Source organism: Scleropages formosus, chromosome 1 (assembly GCF_900964775.1).
Source record: "Scleropages formosus chromosome 1, fSclFor1.1, whole genome shotgun sequence".
NCBI lineage: Eukaryota > Metazoa > Chordata > Actinopteri > Osteoglossiformes > Osteoglossidae > Scleropages > Scleropages formosus.
The window spans coordinates 2,332,731-2,346,443 of record NC_041806.1 but is presented as its reverse complement, the minus strand read 5'-3'; the positions used below and the strand labels follow the sequence as shown (position 1 = coordinate 2,346,443).

The following is a 13,713-nucleotide window of genomic DNA, read 5'->3' as shown; positions in this document are numbered from 1 at the left end:
AGACACCATCTCCGAAGAGGGAGAAAGCTTTCTTCTCATCTTTAACTCGAGTCTTGATGGATGTCGGGGACCAGGCGTCCCGACTTCCTAGTGGTTTGCCTGCCTGTTTTTCAGTGGCATTGTGGGTCCTGCCGGCAGCCCCACTGCAGTACGACTTTCTGGCTGGGGGCTCTGTCAAGGAGGGCCACCACCTCCTTCTCCTCCTCCACCTGGTACCGCTCATTCTACTCTGCTGCTGTCGCTGCCTTCGGCTGACCACCCTTTCATCTTACAGGTCATTTGTTCTCAGTCTCCTGAAACCGCACACACCAGAGGGTGGAGTTGGGAGGCCTTGCTTACCCCGCCGCCCCCCCATTCGGCTCCCGTCACTCCGCTCTGCTAAGCGGCTCCCTCGGCAGCGTGCCCCAACAGCCTGCCCGTCTGCTCTCTACTAGCAGGAGTGCTGAGCAAAGCGGTGACCTCGACAAGTGCGCCCCCTGTGGCAAAACCACAGTGGGGGAAAGGGGCGGTCCCAGCATCTCTCAGCCCTCCCACTTACCTCCAGAAACTCCGCCTCGTCCTCCTCCCCATCCTGCTGTTTGGCTCTGGTAGTCTCTGGGTGCTGGAAGAGAAATCTAAATTTACAACAGCGTTCAGAACGAGGGGAGGAAGGGAAAAAACAAAAAAAGGAGCGTGAGGGAAATTATAAGGCCCCGCTTTTCTATTTTGGACTTTGAAAAGTGACATGCGAAGAGCGGACACAGCGGCGTGGGCGGCAGACGCTCTCTGCCGAGCACCAGAGTTCTTTTTCGGGCGACGCACATCCCAGGCCGCTAAGTTCCCGTAATTACAGCGGCTAGGCTCGCAGACAGAGGACTGGCCCCGTTGGAAATGAGTCACGTGACACCTATCTTCTGTGGGTCCTTTCACAAGTGTACAGCTTCTCTAGAAGCTTCACTTATAAACAAACTTTTTGGGGAACCTGTGTTTACGTGTGCCGTACGTGTATTTGAGGGACTAGTTTTTTTTTTTTACGCAGGTAGTGCTGGTGCCTCACAGTCCCTGGGCTGTGGGTTCATGGGTTTGCATGTTTTCCCTGTGTTTGTGCTCTGGTTTCCTCTCAGTCCAAAAACATGTGTTTCAGGTAAACTGGAGACTCGCCCACAGTGCGAACGAGGGTACGTGAGACTGCCCAGGTATTGAAAAGTCCATCATTTGTCAGTTCAGGAGTGTGGAGAAACAAACTCCTTCTGTCACTCAAAGCTGCTAAATCCCTCCTAAAAGAGTCTCAAATCCCTCTCCTGACAGCTCCATGATGAGTCCAACACCATGGCTTTCTATGTTGAATCTAACTTTCAGAGGTAAGAAAAAATGAGCTCTCTGTCTCTCAGAGCTGCTGAATCCCTCCCAACAACACCATGAGCTATGATTATCCATGCATTTGCCATTTGAATGTCACTTCTACAGGAGCAAATGGAGCAATGTGAACCAGCAACACGGTGGTGTCAGATACGCAACCTATGCATTGATAATCTTGTGTCTGTGCCTAAAGCTCTTTGTTTCTGATGCACTTTTGTTTACTTGGAGCTGTACGCCAAACGTACAAATGTAGATCAAAGCACTTTCCTCTGAAAGCGATCAAAGCAAACTACACAGAGTGACAAGAAGGAATGATTGAGAAACTGAAAGCTGAAGTACTTCACACGTGTTTCTGTCAAGTCCCATGTGTTGTCAAAGTATCTGCTGTCAAAGTGTCCTTTGGAAGCAAAATTATAATGGCTGACTTTGCCGCCCCCCCCAATCATCTTCTCTCCCGTTCCCTCTACACCCCGCGAAAAGCAGAAGAGCTCCATGGAGCGCTCTGATCTCTGAAACCCGCGCCCCCACAGAACAGAGGAACGCCTTTCACGGTCCGCGGAGACATTTCCCGCAACCGAGCAACCACTTCAAACCAGGTGTCTCCAGTGAGAGGCAACGGCTCTTTTCTGTTATTTCAATTTGCGGCGAGAGGATGGGCTGCACTGCGCCACCAAGACTACCGAATTAGGCTGTTTTTATGGTCTTAATGTGCGGTGTCTTTGTCTCCGGCCTTTGTTGCTTGGAGGGGGGGGGGGGGTGCCAAGGGAGGGGTTCCTTCTTGCTGGAGTCATCGTGGCTACAATGTCTGTCAACAAGTCCATCAGAACTGCAGCAAAAACAACTGCTGCAAAAAATTTATAAAAAAAAGACAAAAGGCAGAGAGAAGACGACGAAGAAGAGAGCGACTCCTAATGGTCTGACGGACCGCTGCGACCTCACAACATCTCCTCCTTTCTAGGCTCTCCAGCCATTTGTGACTCGCTGTAATTACGCCAATAATGGTGAAAACAGGAGAAAACAAACTTATTTTGTTACGGTTAATAATAAAAAAAGCCAATTAAAAAAACATATTAGATTAGATTAGATTACTGTGAATACATGCTCCTTCTCTACATGGACTAGCGTCCCATCCAAGGTGTCCCCTCCCTGCACTATATGCTTCCGGGATAGGCTCCATACCACTGCGACCCTGCACTGGACAAGCAGTGCTTGACAATCCAGGGATAGATACATATGATCCGTTCATTTTAGCCTTTAGCTGGTAGAGTAACCACATTAAATCATATTTTCCACATCAGCATTAATCTATTTCAAGTATCCAACAAAAGAAGCACAATCTCTCCATACAAAAGTGCCTGCAATATTTAAAAATCTTCACAATAGGTCTTCTCCAGCACTGATTTTATTGAACACTGTAGAGAGCAGGTTCTGAAGGAATACGCTCCGTTTGAACCACACAATCTGCTCGGTGAACGTCTTGGGTAAGAGCCCCAAAGAGCTGCACGGAAACAAAGAGCAACGCGCCGCGGGGGGTCGTCCACGACGGGGATGAGGAGCTGTTCGCCGACTGCTTCTCATGTCAGAAAGGTTCATCTGACCTCTTCCAGGGCGCTGCAACATCCAGCAGCCAAGCACGCAGGACTGCGCTCATACCTGTTCACACCTAGCATGTGTGCACAAACGCAAAACTCAAAGCACAGAGTGTAGACGAGTAAATAAACAATAAAGGACTGTGCTCCATATTGTCAGCGTCTGCGTGGGCCGCTTAGCGATAACAGCCCACACGGTACCCCTGGGCGGCTGGGAGGGGAAATCTTACTGGGGTATCAAAGAGGCACACTTACAGTTATCTCTGCCTCACCAGGGAGGCAGTGCAATGCGGTCAAGGGTCAGAGATCAGGGCCCTGGTCCTGGATAGGAACCGGAACAGGATCGGCAGGCGTACACTTCAAAGGCAGGCTGTCCTCCTCGTGGGGTTTTAACTGGGAACCATAAACAGGGTAATCGAGACGCCCGGATCTCGGGCTGGAAGGGGATTCTCTCCCATCGAAAGGGAGACGCTACCTCCAAATCATTAAATTCTCCGACATCAAAGGCGGCGGTGGCAGCATGTCGGGTTGGGCTGCTCAGGCTCAGCAGTACTAAGAGCGACCCAAAGAGATGTTGTGTTGTCAAGCGCCGCCGCTATTGTTCTTCTGTCATTTTTCCGTGCCGGAACGCGGCACCTGCATCGGACATGACGGAAAATATCCGAGTACTTATTTTATTAACCGCGAGCGTCCTTTGATGTCAACGCCTCAATTTACTTTAAGAGGCGGAAGGAAAGGTGGGTGAGGGGGCAATACAGCATGCAAACGATTTTGAAGAGAATAATAGGAAACAAAGCCGTGCCGACGCTGCACCGTTTCCATATAATCAATTAAAGGTCATTATCAGATTAACCCGCAAACAAAAAATAGGCGAACAAATAAACAGGAAAAGCGGGTGATCAAAGCACTGCAGGGAATGATCAAAGTGACAAGGTTTGGCTGCGGAGGGCAGTCCAACGTGCCGATTGGATCAGAATGTTCCAGACCCCCGGAGCGGTCCTGCAGTGGGTCTGGGGCACGCTGGGGCAGAAGAGGGGAGGTGTGTATGTGTGTTTGTGAGCGAGAGAGAGCGAGCGTATATGACAGAACTGATGCATGTCAGCACCTGCAGATCTACATGTGGAAAATGGGGACAAAGTGAGGGAAGGCGAGTGTGTGTGCAAAGGCATGTGGTCACATCCGTCTCTCTCGATGTTCTCACTTTTCTTTTTTCTTGAAAAAAAACCTTGGAGGCATTTTTTCTCAAAAACAGTAAACCATGAAAATGAGCCCTTTAGCGACTATCGGTGAAGGAGATGCTTGCTAAGGCCCCTGCCCTGACAGCTGTATAAACTTGTGTGTGTTCAAATGACCATGTGTGTGTTTGCACGAATAATTGTGACTATATCTGAGCCGAGGAGCGTAAGTACATGACTGTGTGCGTTTTGTAGTGCTTTCTCTGTGTGCGTGTACGTTGCTGTCCATCCATGTGTTCATGTCTGGATTGCAGCACAAAGGGCTGTGTTCCAGACAGCCCTCACTTCATGAATTACAGCTATGGTTTATTTCATTCTCGTCCTGCTGAGAGGCCAGATTGGCCCGTCGCTGCCCAATCATAGCGTCTTGATGTGTGTCGTGTTAAAAGGCCTCACTTTCATGGCTAATCACAAGCCCCATCTTGCTCTACAGTTAATCCATCTCAGTGCCGCAGTTACCACTGAAATTTAAAAAAAAAAAAAAAAAATCACAGAAAACCAGAAACTATTTGTCTCAGCACACAGCGGGAAGCACAGACGGGTATCTGGTCAATTTCACTCTGTCATTTTGTCAAACATTTCTGGCAACTCAAAGACATGCTGTCGCAGGGACATGAAACTTGGGTCTGGTGATATATGGCTGCCCTGAGTATTTCAAAGCTTTATTGTAGATGGCACGGAAAATCCCTGAATGCTCCAGCACAAGTTGGACGGGCTCTTGCGGCCCAAACGCCTTTCCCCACCTCCAGGCTGAGCTCTGCAGCACAAACCCAGGTCCAGCCCAGGGCAGTATTCTGACCCTTATTCTGAGCATGAGAGACAAGGGGCTTCTGCTGCGCAATATACCGCTTCACTAGTCAGGTTTCAAAACACTGCTGGAAGTGCGTGGTCACACACAACTCCAGCTCCATCCTTGCATTTTCCAAGACGCCGCCATCGTGGCCTCATCACCAACAACGACGAGACAGCATAAGAGAGAAGAGATTTGCCCTAGGAAAAAACCCTCTCGAGACCTCCATCAAGCACAAAGGCAGGAATGTTACCTTGTGATCGTGGCTGGGCTTTGACTTCTTAGCCTTTGGGGGGCTCCCTGTCCCAGATGGGGATGTTTGTGAGGAGTTGGTGGTCAGCGCTGCTTCTCTCCATATTTCCGAACCTTCCCCGACGGCACTTCCCAACCGCTGGCCTCCACCAGAGAAGGGCACAAAGGTGGAAACGGTAGAGGTAGCAGAGTTGGAGGCCACTTCTTCCTTGACATGCATGGAACGCTCTCCAGAGGGCCCCGGCTGTTCCTCTGCCTCATCTTGCACCTGAACTGGCCTGTTTTTGGGGCGCACCACCTGCTGGGACTCGGTGTCGGAACTCAGAGACACGGAGGCAGCTTCAGCAGCTGGCTTTCCCACACACTGGTCTAGAGCCTCATTAATGGCAGTGCCATTATCTTTGGGAGAGGGGTCTGGCTCTCTCCTCCTTGGCACCTCTTCTTTAATTTCTACTTCAGCAGCAGCAATAGCGGCAGCTGTCACCCCAGTGGCTGTCTCCATGGGTTCTCCATCTTCTGGGGATTTGAATTTTTTCAGCACATACCTGAAAAGGAGAGCAGCCATGAGTTGCCAGCTCCCATTTCAGAATTCTCAGTTGGAAGAATTTAGACTTGAAGACTTCTTACTAACTGAAGAACACATTTCATACATTTCATAAAATTTCCAGTAAGTTTGGTTGCATGTTGCCAACAAAATTCACAATACTTGCCGTAAGTTAGCAGGTCAATAATGCCAAGGTATGAGTGGCAGCAAAGCCCACCCACCTGACAATAGCACTCCCACCAGTGAGCCCCAGCGACTTCAGTGTAGTGTTCTTCAGGGCGTCCACCCCAGCAATCTAAATGTAACAGGTAAAATTTTGTTTTTGTTTTCTGCAAGAGGAAAGTCACTGAAACACTTGTAGGCAAAAGAACCACAAAAGTATTGCGTCAGAAACTAAAAAAATTTAAACTAAAAAGGAACACGCGACATGAATAGATTTGTTTCTCACTAGCTAAACTTAACACATGGGGAAAAAGTTTTTTTTTTGGTAACTCATGCATCAAGTGTGTATCAGCATATATGCTATGTGTGTGATTTTTCTACATCAGCTGCCAGACAATACCCTCAGAAAGCAACTCTCAGATGCCACCAGCAGTTCAGATATATCCAAATAACCCTTGAAGAATAAATTTCTCAATATTCACATGTCTTTTCAGTCAGCAAGGGTCTGTGGGGAGCCACAAAGCTGAGGAACTCCAGCACTTCTAGAATGCAGGCTGAACTGACTGGGATGCAAGTTTAATTAATATTAATTATTTAGCCTATTTGTCCTTAATTACTGCTCTAAGTCAATGGCATAGGAAGAGATTGAACCCTCTGCTGCTTTATTGTAGATTCGAATTGCATGGTTCCATCTTGAGAAAGGTGATGCCCGACAACTTTCCCAACCCACTTCACAACCTCCCTGCATACACAAAGAGTCATTAAGAAAACAAAAACAACTAACAGCATCTGAATGCACAGCGACCCACCTCGTCCCTCATGTACACACAGAGCGGTGTGGATTCAGTCGCCGTGGGTTCAGAAATCCTAAAAAGAGAAAGACAACAGCTTTGAAGACCCTAGCCCTATTCAACAATAAAAGCAGCCACCCAGTGACTTGTGTCAGCTGGTCATGATTCACAGCAAACTGTAGTTCTTCAGTACACAGTGCGGAGGATGGTGGCACTGGGGTGGAGGGAGCTGCAAAAGACAATGACAAATAGTTTCCAAAATCCTTTGAGCTGAACTCAGCAACTAAGAACACCAGAGTTGAAGTGCAAAGAGACCACAGATCGATACTCGACAATGTTGCTAAAAATATATGTTTCTCTCTCATGGACTCAACACCTGAGTGCTTGTGTTTGCAAAAACTGCCACTAAAGGTTTAGCCTGTTCAGCTGAAAGACTTCATAGGACCAGGGGCCCAATTTACTGTAGAAATCTTGTTCTGCTATAGGCACACTTGCCACACTTGAAGAACATGCCATGGACACATCAACTGGCACATGTTACTCTAAACATGAGGCACTGCAGACTTCTGGATTAGTCATGATTCCTTAAGGTGAGTTGGAGAGTACTCAAGCGGCACCTTCAGAACCCTGAATTCCAAAAATATCATAATGCAGCAAACTCACAGCACTACTTTGCTTGGTTCCATTGCTAATTCTGACTGGATGTCCAGGGCAGATGACACAATGCCTTCCAAAATGAAGGATAATTTGAACCATGGACTGGCAGAACTTCCCATTGCTGTATTAGCATTAGCATTGCCACGACAAGGCGGGAGCATTGTGACTTCTGACCCACTTCATGTGACCCCCGCTGTGGTCCACCTTGTTCATCTCCTGGGATGGAGCACAGAGGGTTTTTGGGGGGGAAGGGCTGAATATACAAGCTTCAAATGGAACACCTGTCAACAATATGCAGCTGCGTGGCTTCAAGGTCGGGGCAAGACCGCTGCGGCGCCCCCCCATTCCCTTTGATGGTAAGAGACGTGTAACGAGAAGGGAGAGAGGTTCAATGGGGGAATGGGGGTAGCAGAAGCACCTTCCTGCGCACAGAAAACAGCGGGAACCTCCATCTTCATGTAATATGCTCACTACAGTGAAAGGTGTGACTTTTCCATTTCCAAGTGGTGATCCTCCAAAAACTGTGACAGGGTGGGTTTGTTAAGGAGCACGTAGTAAAATCAAGGGATGAAGGACAGAGCCCATTTGTTCATGCGTTGCAGGCAGGATTCCTCTCCTAAACTCTGCAACCCTTGGCATGGCTACTGGTTTCAGGAAAAGGTGTCGAAAGCATGGCGATGTGGGGTCATATGGGTCAAAGATCAGGAACAACCCGTGACCAACAGTGCTGTCCATTAGTCCTGGTGACCATCTGGACTGAAGCAGGCCCCAAACACAGTTGAGCCTAAGCGATGTCAGTCCCGAACATGTGTTAATGATCTCCCCAGGGCTTTGAAGGTGTGGGGCAGAGGGTCACTCATCTGGTTTGAGAGTTTGCTGCGGGAACAGGTTACAGTGTCCCCCACCCCTCATCCCCCCGGGTCTTTTTATGTAAAAGATGAGAGTAACAGTACCCTAACCTATAACCCCAAACCCAAGGTCCGTTAAAACTGGGGTCAGACATAAGTTCAGGAGCAAGTGTTCGATTACAACGCACTCCTGGGAGCTGCTTCTGCTTCACTTTTCTCTCCAGGGCTGAATCGATACAGAAAATACAGAGCAGAGGTACTACTGCAGGTACTACACCTTTCTGAAGAGGCTTGGCCTTAAAAACGTGGATATGAAAGACTCTGCTTCTAAAACCGCTGTTTCGATATTTTGCGGTCAACTCTATCTATGCCAGTACAAGGGATGACAACCAGGTTCCAAATGGTTACCCCAGAATGAGGTGCCGCACGATGTATTATGGCACACGAGACCAGCAGCGCTCACAAACAACAAACTAGATCCATGAAACAAAAGACACAGGCACTACAGAACAATCCAGAGTGAGAACACAGGACACACGCAACTGCCTGCGAGGGTGGTCTCCATCCACAGATGCAAGTAAATATGTGTATTTGCTCTGTGCAGAAAAAAAAGAAACAAAAAACCCAAAGCAGAAAAGAACACTCACTGAGGGAACACTGAGAACGAAATGCACACCACAGGGAAAAAAGGTGTCCCTCTGTGTTTGTGCATCGCTGCCAGTTATTGTGTGTTTCAAAAGAAAAAAGCGAATCATCTGCAGCACAATTCCAGATCCCACCAGGACAAATTCCCAAATTCCCTGGAAGCTTCTGTGGAAAAGAATTAAGTTGTAAAATGATGTCATCCTGATGAAAAGGGGCCTGACAGCCAGTTGGCTGCTCTGCAATGTAGAGAAATATGGAGGGGGGGCTCGATTACAGCGTTCTCTTGCTCACCGCCTAAGTTTTTATAACACATAAAAGGTTCGGTCTGTGTGTACACGGGTGGGCACTTCAAAAACCACGGCAGCGAGGAGCAATGAAGGTGGAGGAATGTGTCTCTGGAGTCTTGCCGCTTCACTTCTCTCTGAACGACGTGAGCCGCCACCGGCGTCTGCTTCACTCGACACAGTCAAAAACTGGGGGGTAGGTTTAAAGAAAAGAAAAAACTTCACTGTTAAGTGGAGGGGTTTATTCGGCATGGATAATTGCAGAAAGTCTGCATGCCGGAGTGAGTGGGACTGGTATCAAGGAATAATAAATGACTCTTCCAAAGACAATAAAAACCAAAGAGAGGATGAAAGACAACATGAAGCCAGCGCTGATGGCAACAGGTATGCAAGTCCGTATACCTTCAAATAAACAAAACACTTCAGCGTAAATACTTAAAAAAATCACATTACCAGTTTTAAAAAACTGCTGCGACGTTCAGCTGCAACTTTCTAGGACAATCGTTGTTGTAAGATGTAACATTTGCCACTGCTGTGCACCTGATATGGGACTCGACTTCCAGCATATGGCCAGCTATTAAAGTGATCACCGAATGCTCACAATGCATTCAAACAAAACTCTCAGTCACTGTACTGGATTGTGGTATATCTCTCTGTTTGGACAGCAGGGACAAGCAAATGGGGGGTGGGGGTGTCAGTCCATGGGGTTGAGCCTTTGACCGAGGCTTATGGCATCTCATGTGCCACTTGGCACCTTGGCATGTTTTTCTCATGAAGTGAACCACCCACCTGGTTTGAGGGAAGTGATTGACGAGTTCCCAGAGTGTCTGGCTGCAGGTGAAAGAGTCCTGGAGTCGGCTCCCATCCTCCAGCTGCAGGGCGATGCGCACCTGGAGTGGGAAATGAACCCGATCCCATCACTTTGGATTCCTGCGCTCAAGTAAATAAAACTGCTTTAAAGAACCGGAGTCATAAGGCATCTCAAACAAAACAGCATAAGGCAGAAAACAGCCCTTATCCAATCTTGCTGTCAAAGGCTCTGGATACAGAGGAGTTCCCGGATGCTCACAAGCCAGAGGAGTTGCTGGGCCCAGAGTCACCCAGCGAACAGACGAGGGCCACTGGAGAAACGCAACAGCCCTGAGATTCAAGGAGGCAGGCCACCGAAACGCCAGGAATGATGCTGAGAGACACACTGAGTCTAAAAGATTACTCAGGATAACAAAGGCAGAGCACAAGACTCCATCCAGGCTAAAAAAAGGGATCTGATGACAAGGGAGCTGCCGGGAGGCTGCAGTGGCGTCACTCTGATGAGGTCATAACTCTGTGCCACCACATAGCCCAATTTCCTCCTTTTGAAGTCACGGCACCCCATACATCAGCGAGTCTGGCTGAGCGCAGCCCTCTCTGCACTTGGCACGATGCTGAGAGCCTGTTTATTTCTGGAATTATCTGCCTGTCTGTAAACGAACCAGGAGGACAAAGGGGAGGAAGAAAGAGAAAGTGAGAAAAAGGCTCTTTGATGTGAGCTGAGCAGAGCCAGGCTGGGAGGGGGAGGGAAGGCCCCTGTTCCAGCTGCGACCGTCTCCTTGTGGTCAGGAAGGGCGATTCAGCTGCTCTTGGTGAAATGCAACATTGAAATGCAACAGAGTAGAACACGCTCACACATACCCCTCCGCTCACCGTGGAAGAAGGGGAACATCGGAAATACCCCGGTGAGTCAGCCGCCAGGCGTGAGTGGAAACCCCTGAGCACGGCAGCGAGGCGGCCCAGGGTGGGCAGAAAGGCCGAATGGCGCCACGCTCTGGGAAGCGTTGTCACCCAAGCGCTGCCTGTGGTCGCCTCCTCCCGCAGGAACTCGGGGATATTCCACCAGGCCTCCGTGATTCACAGGATAACCTTTGTCACTGTACACCCCACTGTCTCCAAGGCAACCGAGGCTGTGTATGCGCAAATCGAGTCGAAACACTGACACACCTTCAGGGCTCAACTATGGATGCCTGGTCACTAAACAAACCACAGATTGAGCCCTTAACTACTTGCCAACGTAATGCTGCCGCAACGCCAAGGACGTCTTCGCTCCCCCCCACCCCAAGCCTCAAAAGGAACTGGTATCCCAAGATGCACTCGGAGAAATATTCTTTCACAAACCCTGGCACCCCTCGCTATCGCGCACTTGAACTTCCTACAGAAATAAGGTGACAGCGATACAAAACATTTCTTGTAAAGCCTGCTGAGAGAAGCCCTTCTGCATGTGCACCAGGGGCCTCCACTGCTTTCGTGGCCAATCGTTGCAAAGCTTCGCCTGCCCAAAAGGGACCCTCAAAGGAATGCTTCTGTCCTGTCTTGAAGTAATTAGTCTCTGCTCAGCAGGGCATCATCTGCTCCCAATAGAGGGGCCCATCGGATGGAGCGGGAAGCTGCTGGACAGATGCATCCCGCCATGTGCCGAGGCTTGCGCTCTGCAGCGGTGCCTCCTGACACAAGGCAGGCACGACGCTTGTTTACCGGTGGGTGCCCACCAGCTGACAGGGAGAAACATGGACCCAGGAACAGAAAGGCACCTCTCAGACGTATGAGAACACACACGCAAAGGGAGGCAAGAAAGAAGCACGGCACACATTTGGTCACACGGATAATTGGAGCGCAAAAATAGACAGTGAAATTAGAAGGAGCTGCTCTGAGAACTTTGCACGGGTGAAGTGGGGGGGGGACAGAAAAGAAAAGCACAGTGTTCAAAGTGAAGGATAAATATCTTGGAATAAGGGGTGGTATTAAATGCAAGGCTGATTATTTCTACAGCCCACAGTGAAGCAGTAAAATAGAAGCACACGTTTTCTTGCACCGTCGCCGTGAGGTCATCTGCAGCTCCGAGCGCTCGCTGGAATTACTCACTTCATTAGTTTCCGCAGTTGTTTACACTTCAAAAAGCACACGTCTCTCTCTCTCTCACACACACAAACACACACTCACAGAGCGTGCAACTGATGAAACCGGCACAGTTACCCAATCGGTTCAATAAGCCAAAGGACACTGAGAGGAAGTAGGTGTTTCGGCCAGTAAACAGCAGGCCGAGTGTTTACCGCACTCTCCCGTGCACCGCCTCGCTGCCGGGTACTTGGCACCATCTCCAGCTTGGCGTTGTTGGGCAGACTGGCAAACCGCCACTGCAGAGATAGATCGACGATGCTCCTCTGGAACCTGCGGTGGCAAAGGGCACAGAGCACAGGGTTCAGGTCACAAGTCACAGGCGCCTCTCATCGTGACACTCGACAGCAGAGCTGTTCACACGACAACAGATACCAACACACTACACGCCTGTGTTTTACGCAGCTGTGCACCTGGACACATCTACTGTGTCACTGTTGTGCAGCATTACACATTGCAGGCAGTGACACACCTCCTAAATGAGAAGGTATTAAAAATAAATAAGTGAGATTTTAAACAGGTAATATGTACATTAGTCAAAGTATTACACTCACTGCAGTTTAGCTGGAAGAGTCACCAGTAAAGAAAACTATTTCAGTCCACTGTGGACCACATACTGCCCAAGGGGGGTGTTGAATATGAATTAATAAGTGGATAAATATGGACAGGGGAGAAGCTGTGAGGATAAAAGTCTAACCTTATTCTTTACTAAACACAGCGGGACGTTTAAGCTGTTCATGTTACAAACACCTTTGGATATTAAAGAAATGGTGTGACACCTGCTACAGTAATTATGTCAACTTCACCACAGCTGAGTCAACAATTGGTTGTTTAATTACAACAATCTAATCAGATTATACAAGTTACTCTGGTGTTGTTACGTCACACTACTAATTAAATGTTACCACACTACAGTGCTTGTTAAGTTAACCCAGTGTTATTATATTGATTAAGTTTACATTTACATTTATTTATTTTGCAGATGCTTTTCTCCAAAGCGACTTCCAATAAACTCAATGTAGTGTTATCAACCCACACACCTTATTCACCGCGGTGACTTACACTGCTAGATACACTACTTACACTGGGTCACTCATCCATACATCAGTGAACACACACACACTCTCTCTGTCACTCACACACTGTAAGTGAATCTGAACAGCTCATCTTCAGACTGTGGGAGGAACCCAGAGCACCCAGAGGAAACCCACACACAGAGAGAACATGCAAACTCCAGACATTTACCCTGGTGTTATTAGGTTATACTACTCAATAAGTTACCCCAGTACTACCACACCGCTAGTTAATTTACCCCAGTGAGACTACACTACTAGTTGAGTTACCCCATTAGTACTGCACTGCTAGTTACATCACCCCATTAGTATGGTACTGCTAGATAAGCTACTACAGTGGGACTACTACAACACCGCTAGTTAAGTTACCCCAGTGGGACTACTACTACACTACTACTACTGTAGTTACCCCAGTGGGACTACGACACACCGGCTAGTTGAGTGACCCCAATAAAACTACAGAAGTATGACGTCACATTGGTTCTGCTTACACTCACTTGAGCTCATATTCGTCCGCGTTGAATCCGTGCTTCTTGCAAACGTCTTCCAGTACCTAAGAACAACATTTCTCAGGTAA

At 48.5% G+C, this 13,713-nt stretch overlaps 2 protein-coding genes across 2 annotated transcripts in view; both read right to left on the bottom strand.

Annotated features, from left to right (window-relative positions):
* Window positions 1-13,713, bottom strand: part of LOC108930258 (zinc finger protein 420-like) — a 1,123,701-nt gene that overhangs the window by 1,007,828 nt on the left and 102,160 nt on the right. The window lies entirely within an intron of this gene.
* aspscr1 (ASPSCR1 tether for SLC2A4, UBX domain containing) overlaps window positions 1-13,713 on the bottom strand; it is a 38,735-nt gene that overhangs the window by 24,675 nt on the left and 347 nt on the right. The window contains exons 2-8 of the mRNA XM_018745455.2: window positions 13,634-13,689; window positions 12,219-12,336; window positions 9,925-10,025; window positions 6,720-6,777; window positions 5,970-6,043; window positions 5,206-5,749; window positions 539-601 (exon numbers count right to left, since the gene is read on the bottom strand). Coding sequence (XP_018600971.2) covers window positions 539-601; window positions 5,206-5,749; window positions 5,970-6,043; window positions 6,720-6,777; window positions 9,925-10,025; window positions 12,219-12,336; window positions 13,634-13,689 — 1,014 coding nt within the window. The remainder of the gene's footprint in view (window positions 1-538; window positions 602-5,205; window positions 5,750-5,969; window positions 6,044-6,719; window positions 6,778-9,924; window positions 10,026-12,218; window positions 12,337-13,633; window positions 13,690-13,713) is intronic.